Source organism: Perca flavescens, chromosome 22 (assembly GCF_004354835.1).
Source record: "Perca flavescens isolate YP-PL-M2 chromosome 22, PFLA_1.0, whole genome shotgun sequence".
Classification (NCBI taxonomy): Eukaryota; Metazoa; Chordata; class Actinopteri; order Perciformes; family Percidae; genus Perca; species Perca flavescens.
Window position 1 is genome coordinate 27,190,525 of NC_041352.1, and position 22,356 is coordinate 27,212,880.

The 22,356-nt window shown below is 42.2% G+C and overlaps 1 protein-coding gene across 1 annotated transcript in view; it reads right to left on the minus strand.

The window, feature by feature from the left end:
* LOC114548890 (uncharacterized) overlaps nucleotides 1-22,356 on the minus strand; it is a 590,132-nt gene that overhangs the window by 74,566 nt on the left and 493,210 nt on the right. The window contains 1 exon segment of the mRNA XM_028568901.1: nucleotides 10,481-10,654. Within this exon segment, the coding sequence (XP_028424702.1) occupies nucleotides 10,481-10,654 (174 nt within the window).

Consider the following 22,356-nt stretch of genomic DNA (forward strand, 5'->3'; position numbering starts at 1 on the left):
CAAAGAACTGTGAATCTAGTTGTCTTCATTTACTGTAGCTGTTTCACAATAAAAGCCTCCTGCTGGTTTGCTGATGGAAACCTTTAAGGCTACATTTACACTGCTACGTTTTGATTTAAAAAGGAATATCTTCTGCTACGTTTCCCCCTCTCATTCCCCCTTCTCTGGTGTTTCCCCCTCTCATTCCCCCTCTGCATTCCCTCCTTTCAAGCCCCTCTAAACCGGAACCGGACATTTGGAAACACTTCTGACTCGTTTTTGGTTTGGTATCTGCCAGGTTGTGTTTCAGTCTCAACGTTCACAAACGGAGACCTTTGGCAACACTGACACTGACGCCAACGTTTCTCCTCCTGATTGGGTCTTATCTAGCCTGGTCCTACCAAACACTCAACTAAATCTACTAATGTTACCATGGCAACTACCAGCAGAGTCTCCATGCTGCCTCCTGTTTATGCCCAGTATACCAGAATGATGATGAGATATGAGATTTGGGTGTGTTAGTTTTGACAAAGATTAACAACTACAACGTAGCGGTGGAGATGGAGCCTCAGAGAAGCAGCAAAAGGAAAAGTTAGTTTCCATCAGCAGTAAGTTAACAAAGCATGACTAAAATATTCAGTAAACAGTAAAATAAAGCTGATATCTGAACGTACAGACAGGAACACAGGAGAAGTGTTACAGAGCCGATATCTTTGCTGGAGCAGAAACAAATATTCAGTTAAATGTCAGGTAGAATTAAAATGTAATGATATTTATAATGATGTTAAATGTTGGTACTGTATGACACAACAGTCGTGTTTGAGACATGAAGACATCAGCAGACAGATGGACAGACTTACTTTTTTCAGAGCTGCTCTGACTGGCTGTCTGCAGTCCAGCTCTGGTTCTGGTTCTGGTTCTGGACCACTCCTCTTCAGAAACATCACTCCTCTTCTCTCTATGAATTTAGTTATTAATAAATTATACTTTTTATTGATCCCCTGTCGGGAAATTATGATTTACATTCTGTTTGTTAAAACACACTGGCCAGAAATACACATGCACAAATGGAGTGATGTCAGAGTGCTATGCAGGCCCCCTGAGCAGTTGGGGGGGGGTCAGTGCCTTGCTCAAGAGCACCTTGGCAATGCCCAGGAGGTAAACTGGCATCTCTCCAACTACCAGTCCACACTCTGTACTTTTGGTTGGTACATTTCTATTATTATTAGCAGAGGAATGAGTGACATAAATGAGTTGGGATCAGTTCTCTTACTTTGTGTCTGAGGGTCCAGGTTCTTTACTGAAGGTCAGAGGTTCTCCTCTGGACTGGTCACTCTTCATAGTCTGACAGCCAGATACTACAGACTCTGCTCCGTCCTCCTCTTCCTCCAAATCACTCATCTTCTGATCTGAAGTCAGTCTGAAAGGTAAAACAGGAACACTGACTGGGAGCTCACAACACAAGAATCAAGACAAACAAGTTTGTTCAAGAGTCACACACAAACACACCCACACACACAAACACACCCACACAACCACACACACACACACACACACACACACACACACACACACACACACACACACACACACACACACACACACACACACACTAATCAAGACAAACAAGTTTGTCCATGCATGCAGAGTTGTCTTTAAATCTGTGTTTTCTTTGGTAACCGATCTGACAGAAAACAGGAAGTGTGAAATATAAAGTTTACTGTGCTACATCGGGGGGGAAGAACCCAACAGGACGGTGACCCTCTCACCGCTGGATCTCCTTTTTTGATTTTTTGAACACAGTGTTAAGGCTGAATCATACTATGCAGAGCCTCCACCGTACCATGAGTCTGTTTTCTTGGTTACAGCTCAGAGACTTTGACAGTAAAATAATAAATGTATGATTACCTCTCACCCTGCTCAGCCTTCAGTTTCCTCCTCTTCCTCTCTTCTGGTCTCACTAAATGGAGTCTCACCTGACTCTACTCTTCCTGTTCTGATGATCCTGATCTCCTCCCCTCTTCATTTACAGGTGTGTGTGTGTGTTTGTGTGTGTGTGTTTGCGTGTGTGTGTGTGTGTGTGTGTGTGTGTGTGTGTGTGTGCGTGCGTGTGTGTAACTACTGCTGCTGGGGCGGCTGCCACCAAACATATATACATATAACTGATTATATAATGCAGAATGCATTTAAAGACAAAGTTTCAGAAAGTTTTCTTTACGTTTTCATATTTTATTAAATTATTATTCATTATTTTATATTTTTCTAGGCTTGATGTAGTATCCCAAATACTGAGTTAAAGTCCTGCATTCAACTGAAATGATCCACGGCCAGCGGTGGAAGTATTCAGATACTTAACTTTATTAAAAGTAATAATAGCAGATGCATGTGTGTGTGTGTGTGTGTGTGTGTGTGTGTGTGTGTGTGTGTGTGTGTGTGTGTGTGTGTGTGTGTGTGTGTGTGTGTGTGTGTGTGTGTGTGTGTGTGTGTGTGTGTTGGAGTCTCGGCTCATTGTTGATGTAACAGCTCCACCTGCTGTCCAAAGTAACAAAGTACCAGCTGAAGGCTGACTTCACCATCTGGCCTTTCCTCTAAATTCCTGCAACTGTAAGTTACACTGATGAGGAATCTACCTCGGTGGTTGGTACATACATACTGTACACAAACACATATATTAAACATTATTATGAAATAAACAATAAATACAGAAACAAATATAAACTAAATAGTTGTTTAACATGAGAGAAAAGAGTCTGAATGGTTGAGTGCAGGATGGGTAAAACATAATATAGTCTATGTGCAGCGGGCAGATGAATAGTGATGATGTGTATAGTGAACATGATTAGGAGTTTATCTTAAAATATATATTCTTAGCTCTGTGACTCCAATGTTCAGAACATGAGAGGCAACAACTGAGGCTGGACTTGGAGAAAAAGTCCTGATTCATTAAGTTCTAGGGCTGCAACTAACCATTATTTTATCATTTATTCATCTAAGGATTATTTTGTAGAGTGATCCATTAATCGTTTAACCGTTTGGTCTATAAGATGTCAGAAAATATGAGAAAATGTCCATCAGGTGAAGTCTGTAAATGTCTTGTTTTGTCTGAAACTCAAAGATATTTAGTTTAACCCAGCGGTGTAGTCTACGTGATACGCAGGTATACCCAGTATACCCACTAAGAAAGAAAAAGGATTTCCATATACCCACTTAAAATGCCCAATGACACGCAACAACATACTTTCCATTATATTTTTGATATATTTAGAATTATCATCTGTGTTTGTCTTCTTCACATAAAGGCTAAATAAAGGTATTTCCACCGTAAATTGGTGCATAAAAGTGTATCCAAATACAGGAAATTAAGTCGTTAATGCTCAAAACTTGCATGGGGGAGGACACCCAGACCCCCTACTATGATATGGCCCCCCTCCCAACGGCAGTTTGTGGCCAATATACATAGTACAGTTTACCCACTACAATACATTAGACCAGTGTTTCTCAAATGGTGGTACGTGTACCCCAAGGGGTACTTTGGAGTACTGCAGGGGGTACGTTAGCGCTTTTTCAAGTTTTTGTCGCTTGTTGTTACTATTTTCGACCTGTTCTTGCCTTCCTTCCTTCCTTCTTTTACTCTCCAAGTTTGTCGAAGTTTTTGTCGCTTTTTTAAAAAACTATTCCGCCTTTTTCAAGGTTTTTGTCACTTTTCATGAAGTCTGTCTTCCTTCTTTCTACTGTGTGGTTTATTTAAGTTTTTGTCTCTGATTTCTAAGTTTTTGATACTATTTTCCACCTATTCTTGCCTCACTTCCTTCTTTCTACCAACTTTTTCTTAAAAAGTGTTTGTTGCCTTTTTTCAAAGACATAGAAAACGCCACGCAGCCGCCACGCTCACGCCACACTCACGCCACACTCACGCCACATTCACACCACGCTCACGCCACATTCACACCACGCTCACGCCACACTCACGCCACATTCACACCACGCTCACGCCACACTCACACCACGCTCACGCCACATTCACACCACGCTCACGCCACATTCCCACGCCACGCCACACACCACCACGCCACGCCACATTCACACCACGCTCACGCCACATTCACACCACGCTCACGCCACATTCACACCACGCTCACGCCACATTCACACCACGCTCACGCCACATTCACACCACGCTCACGCCACTTTCACGCCACATTCACACCACGCTCACGCCACATTCACACCACGCTCACGCCACACTCACACCACGCTCACGCCACACTCACGCCACACTCACACCACACTCACGCCACGCTCATGCCACGCAGCCAGTGTGTAGCCGGCGTAACGTATTCAGTAGTGTGCTGCTGGTAGGAATAAATGATTAGAGAGCCGGTTGGTCTGTGAGGACAGCAGCCTGTATCTTCTGCCTGATGGCAGCACCTCATACTCCTGGAATAGGGGATCTAGCCCGTCCACCATAGATTGCTTGTCCTGTCCTCACCTCCCTGGTTTCACAGATCGTAGTCAGAGAATTTAACTGATGTCCAGCAATCTTGCCTCCAAATGTTAGTAGCACCTAAACTCCAACCTGAGTCAGAACCTAATGCTCCAACTAGTCTACGTTTGAATTTACACACAGCTGCTGCAACCCAGAGCACAGATATACATAAAGTACAGGTACAGGTAGGTGAAACTTGTACTTGAGTCCAGTACCAAAGTATTAGTACTAGGCTCCATTCCACCAGTGGGTTAGGTGCAGTGTGGGAGATGAAGGACTCTAGATATCACCAGTGGGGGGTCAACGTGGGAGATGAAGGACTCTAGATATCACCAGTGGGGGGTCAGCGTGGGAGAAGAAGGACTCTAGATATCACCAGTGGGGGGTCAGCGTGGGAGAAGAAGGACTCTAGATATCACCAGTGGGGGGTCAGCGTGGGAGATGAAGGACTCTAGATATCACCAGTGGGGGGGTCAGCGTGGGAGAAGAAGGACTCTAGATATCACCAGTGGGGGGTCAGCGTGGGAGAAGAAGGACTCTAGATATCACCAGTGGGGGGTCAGCGTGGGAGTAGAAGGACTCTGGTTACAGCGTTCTTAATACTGGACCAGTTTGAAAGATTGTTGTTCCCATCAGTCACTTACACACAACAACATAGGAACATAGGGTTGAATGAAATGACCTTTTAAAGACACAGGTGCTAACACAGAGCATTTCAGGTACAGGTGTATTCAGACAGACATATTTGAGAAAAATAAAGTGTTTTAAAATTAAAGCCTGTAAACATGCTCTAGTAGAAACCCAAAATACAAGTATGAAATTGCAAATGAGCAGATATGGGACCTTTAAATGTCAAAGGTTCACATTTGAATAAAGGAACGTGGATATAAAATATATTTAAAAACAAGTGTTAAAGCATTAAAATGCAGTCTTGACTCACCTTTAGTGTTTTCAGTCTCTCGCTGCAATAACAAAATAAACCTGACAGTGTTTCAAGTCTATTATTGTAGAAATTAAATAAAACTAATCATTCAGTCAATCTAAAAATGTAATAATCCAAGATGTGACTGACTGATAGGGGGATGAGCTTGTGATTGTCTGATTTCAGAGTATCTGTGTGGACCTGAAGCATCCCAGAGGAGCGGGGGTCATCCAGGAGGTACCAGCCAATCACTGAGACGCACCGATATCCAATCAGACTCTCTCTGATACCACACTGGGACATATGGTAACATGGTTTTCTATATAAAAGAATTGTCTTTAGTGTGTGTGTGTGTGTGTGTGTGTGTGTGTGTGTGTGTCTGTGTGTGTGTGTGTACTTGTGTGTGTGTTTTGTGGTGGAAGTTTTTCCTTGAAGCAGCAGGTTTAGTGATATTCATGATAAAATCAAAACGAATAACGACTGTTGGAGAATTAAACCAAAGTTTGGTCTCTGAGTATTTATTTACATTTGCAAATGGAGAAATACAGTTTCACAAGTACCTCAGCAACGTCTGAAAAAGTCTTTCTAACCTAAAGTCTAAACATCCACACATCATATAGTGAAAACCTCTGTTAATCTACCTCTCTAAATGTATCCTTTAGCATGGCCATACTTGATCACCTTCCCCTCTGCTCCTGATCTTTTCATTAGCCTAAACAACACTTTTATCTCAGGAGACAGAAACCTACGTAGTTCTCGCTGTCGTAAACAGTCATCGGCCTTCTCCACTTCTATCCAAGCAAAAGACAACAACGTGAGGAGCTTCAGGCTAGTAAAACTAAATAACTCTACTGGGCTACAGTTGAGGGCTGCAGCTGTTTCCCCTCTGATGCTTTAAAAGTCCACAGGAAGGAACAGGATTTGTGGAGGTGTAAAACAATCTTTAAACAAATGGTTAACATCATTAAACAAATGGTTAAAATAAAATTTGCCACCACAGTTCACTCTTTTGATTACAAAATAATCACACAAAATAAATGTTACTTTTAAACATTCAAACCTTATTATAGAATTAATCACATAACCAAACTTTACTTCTTAAGATTCAACCTTATGGATATTAATGTCTATTTCTTACATGTTAAATGGAAATGTACAAAAAGAACCCTCTTTTAATAGTGGCATGCGTTCACGTCTAAAAAAAAATAAAAAAACATCCAAACATGTCCAAACATTATTATCATATTCAGAAAGACGAAATATGTCAAAAGGCTCAATCATATTTACCATAAGAATGAAGAACTCTTTTTCTTGATTAGGGTAACAACATAGCAAACAAAAAAAACAAATCCGAAGACCAAACATAATCTGCTAAAAACCCCGGACCTGAATGTCACTGGTTAATGTCACATCAGACTACTGCCTTATAATTTGTGTGAAGAATGTGTTATGTATTTAAACATTAAAATAACCTGGTGTGAACATTTACTAATGTCAAATTTATCCATGCGTATGAAAACTTCAAAGTCCTTTGATAACCCATGGTTAAACCCCAAGTACTGCAAACCCATACGGCGTAAAGCTGATAATTCAATTATCCACTGTTCTCAAATGCTTCCCTCTTCTGGTTATTTTAATACGCTACAAATTCTCTCTCTCTCTCTCTCTCTCTCTCGCGTCTGGTCTCGTCTGATTGGTTGAAACTGTCAGCTTTCAGAGTTCTGCAGACCGGAGACTAACAAGGAGACTAAAGTCTCCACTGGTCTCTGGTCTGAACTGGACTTTCCACATTTAATGGCAGCTCTGACATCTAAGGGGCCCAAAGCCAACAGTTTCTTTAGACCTGCTCTCTTTGGTTTGAAGGAGAATAAAGAACAAATATACAGAAATATAATCCAGCACTGATGAGAATGAGAATTAAAGTTACTGGCAGACTTCTGAGTTCTGACATCAACCTTCAAGTTCCAGAATCTGATCAACTTTAACAGCAGTTCATCATTCAACAGCGTGGAGACGCAACCCAAAGAGATCCAGAGATAGGCCGACTTAACAGGAAGAGAAGCTGAGGGCAGTTTAAATGACTGGACATCTACACTTCTGCTGTCCTAATCTGCTGAGTCACTCTGGCTCCACAAGATCTCAATCAATCATGTCCAGCTGGAGGAGCCCAGTGGTCAACGGGACAAAAAGATATCAAAATAATACACATCACTGGCCTGGGAAATATAAAACACTTTTTCATAAGATTGTATTAATGGTAAATACACAATGATTTGTCCAAACAACAAACTGATTTATTAATTTGATTACATTCATATCAGTTCTTCTTCATTCACTGAGAGCTTCTTCTGTCGGCCTCCTTGAGACAACTCTTCCCTATTAGCTATGTGTGTGTGTGTGTGTGTGAGTGTGTGTGTGTGTGTGTGTGTGTGTGTGTGTGTGTGTGTGTGTGTGTGTGTGTGTCTGTGTGTGTGTGTGTATCTGTGTGTGTGTGTGTGTGTGTGTCTGTCTATCGTCTATCTGTGTGTGTGTGTGTGTGTGTGTGTGTGTGTGTGTTGTGTGTGTGTGTGTGTGTGTGAGAGATATGTGTGTGTCTGTCTGTCTGTCTGTCTGTGTGTGTGTTTCTCTCTGTGTGTGTGTGTGTCTGTGTGAGAGAGAGTGTGTGTGTGTGTGTGTTGTGTGAGAGAGAGTGTGTGATGTGTGTGTGAAGCAAACTCTTCATGACCATTGCTATGACAGTTTAAATGTGAAGATTAATTTAGTTTACTGTGGTGGGGGCGGGGGTAAAGGTAAAGGTTTCTGTGAGGGGTAAAGGTTCTGTTTTGTTTCAGTGGGCGGGGCAGTTAAGTTCATCAGACTAACAGCTGACTGTCCTGCAGCGACGACAGTCAAGTTTACCATTGATGTGAAAATGTGAAATGTTAGCAAACATATGCTTTCCACACTTGGCTCCACTCTGTAGTCTGACGTATGCTGAGTCAGCTGATTCTGATGGAGACAGAGCCCCCGTCACTGACCCAGAGAGGCTAATGTCGGCCAATCAGCTCGCCCGACATCCTTCTTTCATGGCCACGTGGCGTTGCTAATGTGGAAGCGTGCAGAGCCTCAGTCAGTCTCTCCACTCTACCTCCCAGTAACATGGCCCAGTTAGAGGTGCTGCTGCTGCTTCAAGCTCTCGGGATCATCAGGACTCAGCTGGTCCTCCAACATCCTCCTCCTGATCACTCTGACAGAGATCACCACCATCTGATGAGAGAAGAAGACAACAGAAGAGATAAATAGGACTGTGACTGTATGTAGTTTTCATACCGTGGTGAAGAAGTAACGTATCACAACAGTATGGTGGTTAACGGGAGTAAGATATGAGCTAGCTGCTAGGCTAATGTATCTCTCCTCTCTCCTTCTCCCTCTCTCTCCTTCTTTCTCTTTCCTTTTCTCTCTCTCTCTCTCTCTCTCCCCCCCTCTCTCCTTCTCCCTCTCCCTCCTTCTCTCCTTCTCTCTCCCTCTACCTCTCTCTCTCTCCTTCTCTCTCTCTCCTCCTCCTCTCTCCCCTCTCTTTCTCTCTCCCTCTCTCCCTCTCTTTCCTTCTCTCTCTCTCTCTCTCTCAAACACAACAGACCCAACTGTGAATACTCCTCCGTTCAGATTAATTAACCCCATTAATTATTCTACTCCCTCCATTACAGTAATGTAGGGTGTGGTTTGAGCCTTAAACTTGGTTTGTGATCCACTAATTAACACACAGAAGAAGAAGTTAATTTTTCCCACATCGATCTCCCCCCCCCCAGAGAAGACGGCTGGAGTCCATCTGGAGTTTAATGGTTAATATTATGAAGTTATTATCTGTATTTATTCAGGGTTTTACTGCATAGAAAAGTTTTGGCGCCCTTTAAAGAGGTTTTAGCCGGCGCCAAATGAATATCACGAGCTCCAAAACGTCTGATTTTCAGCAGCCCCCCCTCTCATCCACAGTCACTACTGTATGCAGCTGGTGCTGATTTGACTGATCTGAACACTCTGCTGTATAGAGCTGATGGGATCTCTGTTAGCAGAGTCAGACTGTACCGGCTCTCCAGGTGACCATGCTGCTCTGGGGACCGGGGTCTGCTGTCTGCCTGAGCAGTGGGTTAGGCTACCGTCTTTTTATTAAATTGCAACAATTTCATATCTTGTAAAAATAAAAACGTCTTGTATGTCACTTTATGTCCTTTTTTCAGTGTTTTGGTACAGTTGATGTTACCACCTGATGCGAGCCATATGGGAGGAGCCTACACATGAAACTCTTTAGAGTTTGGAGGTCTTTAGCAGCGTTGACCTGACTCCCTGAATAAGCTGCAGAGACGTGGTCTCTCTCCACCTCTCTGCTGAGCCCCGTTCACCTAACAGCATCAGTTCAACTGGATTTCACACTATGATGGTTACATTTACAATCAATCAGCTGTTCACATGTCTGCTGAACTGTTACACTACTGTAGGCCTACAGGCTATTCAACATCACTGACTATTTATTTATCTATATTTCTAAATAGAAAACATTACACTTGTTATGTTGTTATTGTTATTTTATGTGTAAGAGACACCAAACAATCCCCACTAGGGTAATTGGGTAAGTAGCAAACATTAGAAGTGTGTTGATGTTGAACAAGTTAACAGCATCCAGTATAAAGAGCAGCAGAGACTTCAGTCCTGTTCAGACACCAAGTGGAGCAGCTGTGTAGAGCAGCCTGCTTCCTTTCAGCTCTCATGTTAACGTGTTGGAGTGAAGCTCACAGACCTGCAGAGACTTTGGCCATCAAGTCTGTTGACTCTGCAGATTTCACTGAAGTACACAGTGGAAATAAACTGCTGAGAGTCCTGAACGCATCATTACTGCAGAAACAGAGAGGCGTTCACTGCTCTCTTTAATGATGATTTACTGCTGTTGGGTTCAGAGAGAACAGTCTCTGATTGGCTGACTGTTCTCTCTCTCCTCTCACAGCTTTACTGACGAGGTTGGAGGTTTACAGAAAATACTGGATCTTAGCTTTGATACTAACTGGGTTTAGTTTGATACTGCTGAAACCAGCATGGACTGACTCCAACCCTCTACTGACCTCAGAGTCTCCAGTCTACAGTCTGGACTCTCCTTCAGATCACACAGCTGCTTCACGTCTGGCTCCTTCAGGTCGTTGCCCCTCAGCTCCAGCTCTTTCAGATGGGAGGGGTTGGAGTTCAGAGCTGAGACCAGAGCAGCACAGCTGATCTCTGACAAACCGCAGAGCACCAATCTGAATAAAGAATAAATGATGTAACTTTAGAAGACAATGGTCCTGCTTGAAATCATTCAATGTTTAATAATCTGTTCAGAGCTGAAGAAGGTTTAAAAAACAGAAACACCTGAACACAACAGGATCAGGATAAGAACTGTAAAATACAAAAAGTGAAAAAGAGCTCTAATTAATATTAATGTCAACATGCTGCTACTTCAATAAAGACTTTGGAGTGAATTATTTAGTGTTATTCAGTTATATTAAGGTTTTAAATCTGTAGCTCAACATTACTCTGCTGCATTGACATGAATTAGACGTGTTTACTAAATGCAATACATTTACAATAATTACACACAGTAAGCTGTAATACTGACAGGTTAAACAGGATCATCTTATTAAAGTTTATTATAAATCAACATGTTTCATTGTCTTGTGAATGAAGTGTAGCTGATCTTCACTACCATCCTAATGTTTCAGGTAGAGATGAGTCTTCTGAACACATCTGCTCTTTAATTAGTTCACTTACTGTACAGCTCTAGAAAACACCACTATCCTCACATGGACACTAATCATAGAAACTAATCTAACTGTTCAAATCTGACTTTCCCTACATTCATAGTCAAGTCCATTTTATTTATACAGCCCAATATCACAGATGACAGATTTAGCTCAAGAGGCTTTCCAACCTGTACAGCATCCGACTCCCTCTGTCCTTAGTAAAGGTCCTAAAAGACCTCATCATACCTGTCATCATTCATAAGGCCATGCTAACTAAGTTACAGTTTTAACATCCTTATATTTAACATCCTCATTGAGTTCATCAGATATCAAACTGGTGACCAACCATGAAAGCAGATTTACAATGTGTGTGTGTGTGTGTGTGTGTGTGTGTGTGTGTGTGTGCAGGGCTCAACAGTAAGGGTTGCCTGGTTGCCCTTGGCAACCAGATTGAGTCCCATTTGGCAACCACCTGTTAAATATTTGTGTTTTTTAATATATAAAAACAAATCTAAACTTTCAAAACTGGAAAATCTAATTTCAAAAGAGGCCAGTATTTTATTTGGGAGTCTCCTTAAAGTTTAAACTCTACGTTCTTGCTCAACACAACATTTCCGCTGTTGTGCGACCGCTTTCCACAAGCGTGTTTACCGTGAAAAGATCCAGACAACCCAAATATCGTTTACTTAAAACTGGTAAACCTCGTGGCTGAACTCAGTAACTTAACTGCTAACAGAGTTAAGTGTAAACTGTAAATGTGATGTACAGATGACATTTTCAAATATTTTAATCTTATTTTCTTACTTTTAAAATTTAGGATGACTCTAAAAACTTAATTTGACCCAGTTTTAATGTCATCAGCTGTGAAGGGGATTTCACCTGATAAATATCAGCCTTATGTCTGCAGTTTAGTGTCACCATAGTATCTTATAGCCAGACCTTCCTCCACAGGCCTGCGGAGGAAGGTCTATCTAGTCCCCACAGCATTCCTGGATGGGAGAAAAACGTGCTCTGGTTTATTGGCATTTCTTTAAACCAATCACAATCATCGTGGGCGGGGCTAAGCTCCGGACGGAGCCACGGTGCCTCTGCTAAATAGTCTCAGGAAGGAACTTGTTTTGGTGGAACATGCGTACGTTCAAAAGTAGTTTTAGTCGTGCAACAGAAAACTCAGCTTGGACAGATAGTCTAGCTAGCTGTCTGGATTTACCCTGCAGAGATCTGAGGAGCAGTTAACCATAGTCCTCACAAATCAGCCGGAGGTTAGAACGCCAACACAGAGACAGAGGAAGGAGACGGACATCCGGTCGAAATAAAGGACATGAGGCGGAATTTTCCGGCAGCAATCCCTGGAAGTAGAAGGCCGAGGATATAGACTAGCTCTATATACCAGACTAGTCAGAGACCAATACACCTTTAATTATTTTAGTTGATTTATTAGGACACGAGCACCGACAGCATCGGTAGGAGAAGACTGATTATTTCACCAAACAAACTGTTGTACACTTTGGCTGAAAAGCGAGAAGTGAAAGTTAATGTTAATGAGAGAGTGAGAGAGAGGGAGAGAGAGGGAGAGAGATGGAGAGAGAGAGGGAGAGAGAGAGAGAGAGAGAGAGATATGTACCCATCATATTCTAACATTGTAGATTAGTGGTAGTAATTGATCTTCATGGTAAATTTCCTGAGTAACATTAGGCTGTCTTCTGCTCACTTTCAAGGCAAAGATTACAACTGTTCATTTGTGCAAATATTTAGTAGCCTAACTCCTTGAATGGTATGATTATGATGGTTTCATTTCAGAGCAGTGGTCAGTAAATATATTTTTAGGCTACTTACTCATTCAGTGGTCAGTAAATATATTTTTAGGCTACTTACTCATTCAGTGGTCAGTAAATATATTTTTAGGCTACTTACTCATTCAGTGGTCAGTAAATATATTTTTAGGCTACTTACTCATTCAGTGGTCAGTAAATATATTTTTAGGCTACTTACTCATTCAGTGGTCAGTAAATATATTTTTAGGCTGCTTATGCATCAGTGGTCAGTAAATATATTTTCTGAGATCGGTCTGAGATGTGTCTGCCTCTTTCTCTCTCGGTTTCATTACAGCTTTTTACAAATAATGTCTTTCATGTTAACATACTTCATAAGAAGCTGCTGCTCACTCTGTGTAAAGGATGAACAACACTGTTGGGAATTAGTAAGAGTACATATTCAATTATTGGCAATTGATCAAAGATGTTTTAACAATATTAATAAAGTCAAGAGCCACAGGTTCGCCACCCCTGATATACACAAATAATCACTAACTATAGTTCTTCAATCAATAAACCTATTGACTTGTTACAACTCCAACAAAGGCAAAAGCATGCAAACATGTGGTGTGTGTTTGTGAGAGAGAGAGAGAGAGAGAGAGAGAGAGAGAGAGAGAGAGAGAGAGAGAGAGAGAGAGAGAGAGAGAGAGAGAGAGAGAGAGAGAGAGAGAGAGAGAGAGAGAGAGAGAGAGACAGAGAGACAGAGAGAGAGAGAGAGAGAGAGAGAGAGAGAGAGAGAGAGACAGAGAGAGACAGAGAGACAGAGAGAGAGAGAGAGAGAGAGAGAGAGAGAGAGAGAGAGAGAGAGAGAGAGAGAGAGAGAGAGAGAGAGAGAGAGAGAGAGAGACAGAGAGAGAGAGAGAGAGAGAGAGAGAGAGACAGAGAGAGAGAGAGAGAGAGAGAGAGAGAGAGAGAGAGAGAGAGAGAGAGAGAGAGAGAGAGAGAGAGAGACAGAGAGAGAGAGAGAGAGAGAGAGAGAGAGAGACAGAGAGAGAGAGAGAGAGAGAGAGAGAGAGAGAGAGAGAGAGAGAGACAGAGAGAGAGAGAGAGAGAGAGAGAGAGAGAGAGAGAGAGACAGAGACAGAGAGACAGAGAGACAGAGAGAGAGAGAGAGAGAGAGACAGAGAGAGAGAGAGAGAGAGAGAGAGAGAGAGAGAGAGAGAGAGAGAGAGAGAGAGAGAGAGAGAGAGAGAGAGAGAGAGAGACAGAGAGAGAGACAGAGAGAGAGAGAGAGAGACAGAGAGAGAGACAGAGAGAGAGAGAGAGAGAGAGAGAGAGAGAGAGAGAGAGACAGAGAGAGAGACAGAGAGACAGAGAGAGAGACAGAGAGAGAGACAGAGACAGAGAGACAGAGAGAGAGAGAGAGAGAGAGAGAGAGACAGAGAGAGAGACAGAGAGAGACAGAGAGAGAGAGAGAGAGAGAGAGAGAGAGAGAGACAGAGAGAGAGAGAGAGAGAGAGAGAGAGAGAGAGAGAGAGAGAGAGAGAGAGAGAGAGAGAGGGTGAGGTGATGAGACCACGTGGGTATCTAAGCCACGTGAGATCAAGATGGAGGATGAAACTCCGCGAGATGTGAGGCTCTTTGTAGTTTTTAGTTTGTTAGTTCTATGTGCAGAGCAGTTTTAATATTAACCCTTGTGTTGTCTTCCCGTCAACCATGAAAAAAACACTTTTGTTGTCTCAATGTTTCAGTCACTGTTACATAAAGTTTAGTATTTTACATTTTAGTGTTTTTAGTCACTTTTTTCAACATTTGAATCACTTTTTATGAAGTTTTTTTCCGCTTCTTCCCAATGTTTTTCTCACTTTTTCAATGTGTTGGGTGCTTATTTCTGACGTTTTTGACGCTTTTTTCGGTTTTTATCATTTTTTTCATTGTTTTCATGTTGTTGCTTTTTAATGTTTCGGCGTTTTTTTTTTTTTTAAGATTATTTTTTAGGCATTTTCGGCCTTTATTTTGACAGGACAGCTGAAGACATTAAAGGAGAGAAGGGGGGATGGCATGCAGCAAAGGGCCGCAGGTCGGAGACGAACCTGGGCCCGCTGGGTCGAGGACTAAACCTCTATATATGGGCGCCGCTCTACCAACTGAGCTACCTGGGCGCCCTTTGGAGTGTTTATTTTTGTGTGTTTTTTTAATTTTCGGCACTTTATTGACGTCCAGTATTTTCTGATATAAAAAAACTTTGAAAACAGGTCAAAATTGACCCGAGGACAACATGAGGGTTAATGCTATCATGTTTTCATTTCTTTCTACATATTTATGATCCTGTTTACTGTCAGAACACAAAGTGACATCATTTCCTGACAGGAAGCATCAGACACATGTTGAGGTATCAGCTGTTGTTGGTGACAGATCAGACTGAAGTAGGGCTGCAGCTATCGATTATTTTAGTAATCGAATATTCTACCGATTATTCCATCGATTAATCGAGTAATCGGATAAGAAATACTTAGTAAGAAATACTTAGTAAACACCAATAGTAAATATTTATTATTGCTGTTTACTAAAAAAAAGGAAACCTGTCGCTTGTATATATACAAAAGACAGGTTTCCTTTTTTAGAAAAAGCAAAATTATTTATTGCCAAATTCAAATACCCCTAAAAAAAAAAAAAAACATTACAATAGTACATTTTTGGTGGCCCAAATGTTAATATTTTTCACCCCATTCCCCTTCTTGCCTCTGGCTCTTTGCACTGGATATGCAAAAGAGCTGTTCACTGACCTGAGGGTTTACAGCAGGGCTACTCAACTACACTGTTCTGGGGGGACACAGAAGCCTAATACACAGTGAGGAGCATAGATATATCTATGGTGAGGAGAAAGAATAAAGAATGCATGATGATCTCCAGCAGCAGCTAAGTTTCCAAAGATTAGAAGCAAACTAATAAACAGTTAGACTACAAACGGACAGCTTTCATTTTAGCTTGTTGGTAAAACATGGCTATTAGCAGAGTAGCATGCTGTAGGCTAGTTGTGTAAAACATGGCTATTAGCAGAGTAGCATGCTGTAGGCTAGTTGTGTAAAACATGGCTATTAGCAGAGTAGCATGCTGTAGGCTTGTGTAAAACATGGCTATTAGCAGAGTAGCATGCTGTAGGCAAGTTGTGTAAAACATGGCTATTAGCAGAGTAGCATGCTGTAGGCTAGTTGTGTAAAACATGGCTATTAGCAGAGTAGCATGCTGTAGGCTAGTTGTGTAAAACATGGCTATTAGCAGAGTAGCATGCTGTAGGCTAGTTGTGTAAAACATGGCTATTAGCAGAGTAGCATGCTGTAGGCTAGTTGTGTAAAACATAGCTATTACCAGAGTAGCATGCTGTAAAAAACATGTCTATTAGCAGAGTAGCATGATGTAGGCTAGTTGTGTAAAACATGGCTATTAGCAGAGTAGCATGCTGCAGGCTAGTTGTGTAAAACATGGCTATTAGCAGAGTAGCATGCTGTAGGCTAGTTGTGTAAAACATGGCTATTAGCAGAGTAGCATGCTGTAGGCTAGTTGTGTAAAACATGGCTATTAGCAGAGTAGCATGCTGTAGGCTAGTTGTGTAAAACATGGCTATTAGCAGAGTAGCATGCTGTAGGCTAGTTGTGTAAAACATGGCTATTAGCAGAGTAGCGTGCTGTAGGCTAGTTGTGTAAAACATGGCTATTAGCAGAGTAGCATGCTGTAGGCTAGTTGTGTAAAACATGGCTATTAGCAGAGTAGCATGCTGTAGGCTAGTTGTGTAAAACATTGCTATTAGCAGAGTAGCGTGCTGTAGGCTAGTTGTGTAAAACATGGCTATTAGCAGAGTAGCGTGCTGTAGGCTAGTTGTGTAAAACATGGCTATCAGCAGAGTAGCATTCTGTAGTTTAGTTGTGTAAAACATGGCTATTAGCAGAGTAGCGTGCTGTAGGCTAGTTGTGTAAAACCTGGCTATTAGCAGAGTAGCGTGCTGTAGGCTAGTTGTGTAAAACATGGCTATTAGCAGAGTAGCATGCTGTTTGGTTGTGTAAAACATGGCTATTAGCAGAGTAGCATGCTGTAGGCTAGTTGTGTAAAAACATGGCTATTAGCAGAGTAGCATGCTGTAGGCTAAAAACATGGCTATTAGCAGAGTAGCATGCTGTAGGCTAGTTGTGTAAAACATGGCTATTAGCAGAGTAGCATGCTGTAGGCTAGTTGTGTAAAACATGGCTATTAGCAGAGTAGCATGCTGTAGGCTAGTTGTGTAAAACAACATGCTATTAGCAGAGTAGCATGCTGTAGGCTAGTTGTGTAAAACATGGCTATTAGCAGAGTAGCATGCTGTGGGCTAGTTGTGTAAAACATTGCTATTAGCAGAGTAGCAAACTGTAGGCTAACAGTTGTGTAAAAACATGGCTATTAGCAGAGTAGCGTGCTGTAGGCTAGTTGTGTAAAACATGGCTATTAGCAGAGTAGCGTGCTGTAGGCTAGTTGTGTAAAACATGGCTATTAGCAGAGTAGCATGCTGCAGGCTAGTTGTGTAAAACATGGCTATTAGCAGAATAGCATGCTGTAGGCTAGTTGTGTAAAACATGGCTATTAGCAGAGTAGCATGCTGTAGGCTAGTTGTGTAAAAACATGGCTATTAGCAGAGTAGCATGCTGTAGGCTAGTTGTGTAAAACATGGCTATTAGCAGAGTAGCATGCTGTAGGCTAGTTGTGTAAAACATGGCTATTAGCAGAGTAGCATGCTGTAGGCTAGTTGTGTAAAACATGGCTATTAGCAGAGTAGCATGCTGTAGGCTAGTTGTGTAAAACATGGCTATTAGCAGAGTAGCATGCTGTAGGCTAGTTGTGTAAAACATGGCTGTTAGCAGAGTAGCATGCTGTAGGCTAGTTGTGTAAAACATGGCTATTAGCAGAGTAGCATGCTGTAGGCTAGTTGTGTAAACAGCGCGGTGGACGAGAGCAGCAGCGTTAGCTACCTTGTGTCGGGTTGGCTCCGTGGAATGGATGAGTACACTGGAGGTTTGTTACTGAGGTGATGTAGCAGCATGTTTGCAGCTTAAAATGATCCCAAACTTTCTGTTGTTTTCTCTCGCCTGTCTCTCCTCTTAGACCCTCGCTATTCTCGTCTTCCTTCATTTGTAATCTGGGCCGTCAGTCTTGTGTTTATATACTGTCTATGCTTGTGTCCGCAGAAGCGCAAACCTCTTGTGCGCTAGTAATAATCCTCCGTGTGGAAACACAGTGAGCCGTACAACCTTAATTACATTGATTTAACGAAGCTTCGAGGCAAAGAATTTTGCTTCGAGGATTTTTTGTAATCGAATTATTTGAGTTATTCAAGGAATCGTTTCAGCCCTAGACTAAAGAGACTTCAAACATCTGCATTTGGAAACATGCTTCATTCTCTGTTCCTTTAACATGTGTGTGTGTGTGTGTGTGTGTGTGTGTGTGTGTGTGTGTGTGTGTGTGTGTGTGTGTGTGAGAGAGAAAGAGGGACATCTTCAAAATGCATTGAACTTTTTTTAAAGAGGTGATAGAATACAAACCTGATTTTAGCCTGTCCTAGTTGAAAAGGACAGTTTGGAGGGTAACTAGGACATACATAGGAGCTCTAAATCCCGATGAAACCTCTTTCCTCTGCAGATCTCACTATTTGAAACTGCTGCTGAAAACGGGCCAATCTCAACAAAGCTAGAAGCTTACGTAAGCATCCCAAATCCTCCTGATTTGGCTCTACCTTCTGTCTTTGTAACGCCCCAAAATTTACATAGGCCACTAACTGATCTGAGGTCAGCTAGTCTTCTAAATCTCGTTCGCAAAAACTCAGAAAGTTTATACAGTGTTCCTCTGCTGTTGCATTACTAAATTCACTTCTGAGATTTTTTTTTTTAGAAATCAACTATATAAAGCTCAAATATGGGCCGTTTTATAAAAATGTATGGCTAATTGCAAATTTAGTACGACTGTTTGGGAGTTGAGGAGCTCCACAGTTTGCCGTGACAGCGGTGCAGTGCCGGCCCGGATCGCTGGCTGTCTGCCTGGACTGTCAGACCTCTCGCTGCCCGCTGGCTGGAGCTCTCTCAGGAGATACAGACTACTGGCCCAGAGAAAGGGAGGAGATATCGGACAACTGAGCGGGACATGTGGATGTAGATCAGTGGCGCAGTGGACTCGCAATGGGCGGTGTGCAGGAGCTGCGACTGGACGAGATGCTGGATCAGAACTCTTCTCTTCTGGGTAGTGATGTGCGGATCGATACTAAAGTATCGATATTTACGATCCCAACGTCTCCTGCTCTAGTATCGATTCTCATATAAAAAGATCCATATTTAAACTCAGTAATTTGGAGTGAGTGTTTATGTTATCATAAGTAAGTTGTTGTCACCAGAAAAGTCTAATTATATCCGGTTAGGGGAAGGAACTACTTCTCCTTCCGCCGGTCAGTTAATGTGTGCACTGCGGCTCTGTGGAGCCGGCCGCTGCAGCAGCCCTTCTTTAACTTCTCGCTACGAAGAAGATTGCAGACTGCACAGGAGTGTGTGGAAAGACAGTGAAATACAGTGGTAACACTACAAACCTCGCTAAACATGGGAGTCATAAGAGTGAATATGATGATATGATATAGCGTCAGTCTGAGGAGGAGGTCCAGGAGGAGAAGACGCCAGGTGCTAGGGCGAGACAGACTTCAATCAGGGAGTCATTTGGCAGCAGCGGCAGAAGTTCTCCAGGTACAGGGAGATAGCGTGATAGGTTCACTGACTGTGGGAAAGTTATTCACGTCTGTTAAGGCTTTAGTTTTTTAATGTTCAAGACTTCCCCGGAATCCCAGCATTCTTACATCAAGCTAACAGAAAGCAGTTTGTTCTGAGATTTTCTTTGTAATTAAATAATATGAGAGTAGTTTATTGTCTTGTCATTATGCAGCTATAATTTGGAATTGGTAAGCCTACAGCCTACTGTTTTACTTTACTTTAAACTAGTTGTCACATCACACTACAAATAAAATACATAAAAAGTATTGGTATTGGTATCGGTATCAGCAATACCAGCCTGGGTATTACTTGGTATCTGATCGAATAGGAATTAAGTGGTATCGCACATCACTACTTCTGGGCTTCTGTCAGCTTTGTTCGGCGCAGCTCCGCGCTGCCTTCAGGGAAACGGGACGTCAGAGCATCGTCTTAAATGAGCTCTGTACTTCAGCGTGAAGCTGCGTTCAGATAAAAAAAAAAAGAAATCGCCGCAGTGTGGTGCGAGTCGTGTGACGCCCTGTTGTTTTCTTTTACCCCCAATGTAGCACAAGTAGACTTTATATTTCACAGTAACAGTTTTTCGTCAGATCGTTTATAGAACACGACGTTTCCTACTGCACCTGAAGGCAGCTTCATTTCACTGGCGAAAAGAGAGAAAGAAAAGAGACGAGACTAGATATAAACGGTGCTTGAGCCAAGGGAACATATTTTGAATTGTGGGTGTTGACAAATTTTCCAGAGTGAAGTTTTCAGCCAAAGTCAACCACCACACACCAAACTGTATCCATCACAATTTATTGAACTGTATAGAGATTCAATTCATAGAAATAGCCTATCCAAGACCGTAATGAGCCTGCCGTGGGCTACTGATCCCCAAACACCGGAAATAATACACCGTTATCGCTATTCAACCAAGTTACATTTCTTTCATAGCCATAGCCTACTGTCAAGATGAAGACAAGGACAAAATATCTCTATTTATTAAAACAAAGGCACTTCGTGGTGTCAAAACAGTGCAATTTATTACCGAAGTTTAAGGCTGCGTTACCCCAGACCCGGGTAACGCAGGATATAGACACGGCTACGACAATGGTCCAGAAAATGCCTTCTACAAGCTCAACAACACAAGGGTAACACATCACTGAATTATATTAAATCAAATCAAAGTGAAGCCAGTCAGTCCTGACACATAGACTGAAATAGAGAAACGCAGCCTTAAGTTTTTGTAGCAAATTAAAGGCATAAAGATATTAGGCCTGCGTGTTAAGCTGGGCCTCATCATTTTATAACAATACAGTAGGATAATTAAAAATCGGTGTGACCTCATTCTGGTTTTCCAATACGTAGGCTAAGTAGGCTTTACACAAGTGTAAAAAAAACACAATTATCTCCAATAATTCGTATAAACTTCCAGTTGAACTGTTACTGAACAGCTGATAAATCATGCCAATTTACTGCATGGCGGCAGCATAATAATAAACCAGCATTATTACCTTGTGTTGCAGTCATAACACTAAAACAAATCCTCATCTCCAAAACGTCTAGCAGGAAAAAAGTGTGACCCGAGGCTGGCAGCACTGAGGTGACGGTGCTGTTCCCTCTGCCATGGGCTAGCCTGGTGCTGCTAGCTTGGTTTACAGGATTAGCTCCCTCGTCGTCTGTTGCTAGCAGGGTCGCTACTTCACTCACTTACAGCTGCTGAGTTTTCTGCCTCCGGTCCTTTACGCTTTTTAGCTTGTGGTTAATCTATAAAGAAATCCAAAATGCGCTTTTGTGCCATGGCTAGCTAACTTCTGTACTGTTGACCAGCTGGGAAAGTTTCCACAACTATCTTCACCACTCAGGAATGAATGAGAGTCTTGGCAAAATCGGCAGATTCATTCTAATCAAATCAGTTCGCGCCCGATTGCAATAGTGCTACATTGATGTTGCATTGACCAATGAAAACCGGTGCATACATACTGTAATAGACGTGACCGCACGAAGCTTGTCAGGCTTAGCAACAGTAACTAGGGAGGGGGGGCTTAGCGAAGGGTCGGGGACGGGACCTGGGACACAAACACACTAAACTTTGTCAATGTGGAATGAAAACACACAAACACACTAAACTTTGAATTTCTGATACAGCTCCGCGCCTGTCTATATGTATGTGTGTGTGTGTGTGTGTGTGTGTGTGTGTGTGTGTGTATGTGTGTGTGTGTGTGTGTGTGTGTGTGTGTGTGTGTGTGTGTGTGTGTGTGTGTGTGTGTGTGTGTGTATGTGTGTGTGTGTGTGTTGTGTGTGTGTGTGTGTGTGTGTGTGTGTGTGTGTGTGTGTGTGTGTGTGTGTGTGTGTGTGTGTGTGTCTGTGTGTGTGTGTGTGTGTGTGTGTGTGTGTGTGTGTGTGTGTGTGTGTGTGTGTGTGTGTGTGTGTGTGTGTGTGTGTGTGTGTGTGTGTGTGTGTGTGTGTGTGTGTGTGTGTGTGTGTGTGTGTGTGTGTGTGTGTGTGTGTGTGTGTGTGTGTGTGTGTGTGTGTGTGTGTGTGTGTAACTAATCAGCGTGCAGCTCATCTAAATATTCATGAGCAGACCATATAAGGCAGAAAAGTCTCATTTCAGTCCAGTCCCATTTAACAGGGTAGCATTAGGGCCAAAAACACAGCAAAAGAGACATTTTCAGTGTGTGTGTGTGTTACATACCCTATTAGGACACCTTAA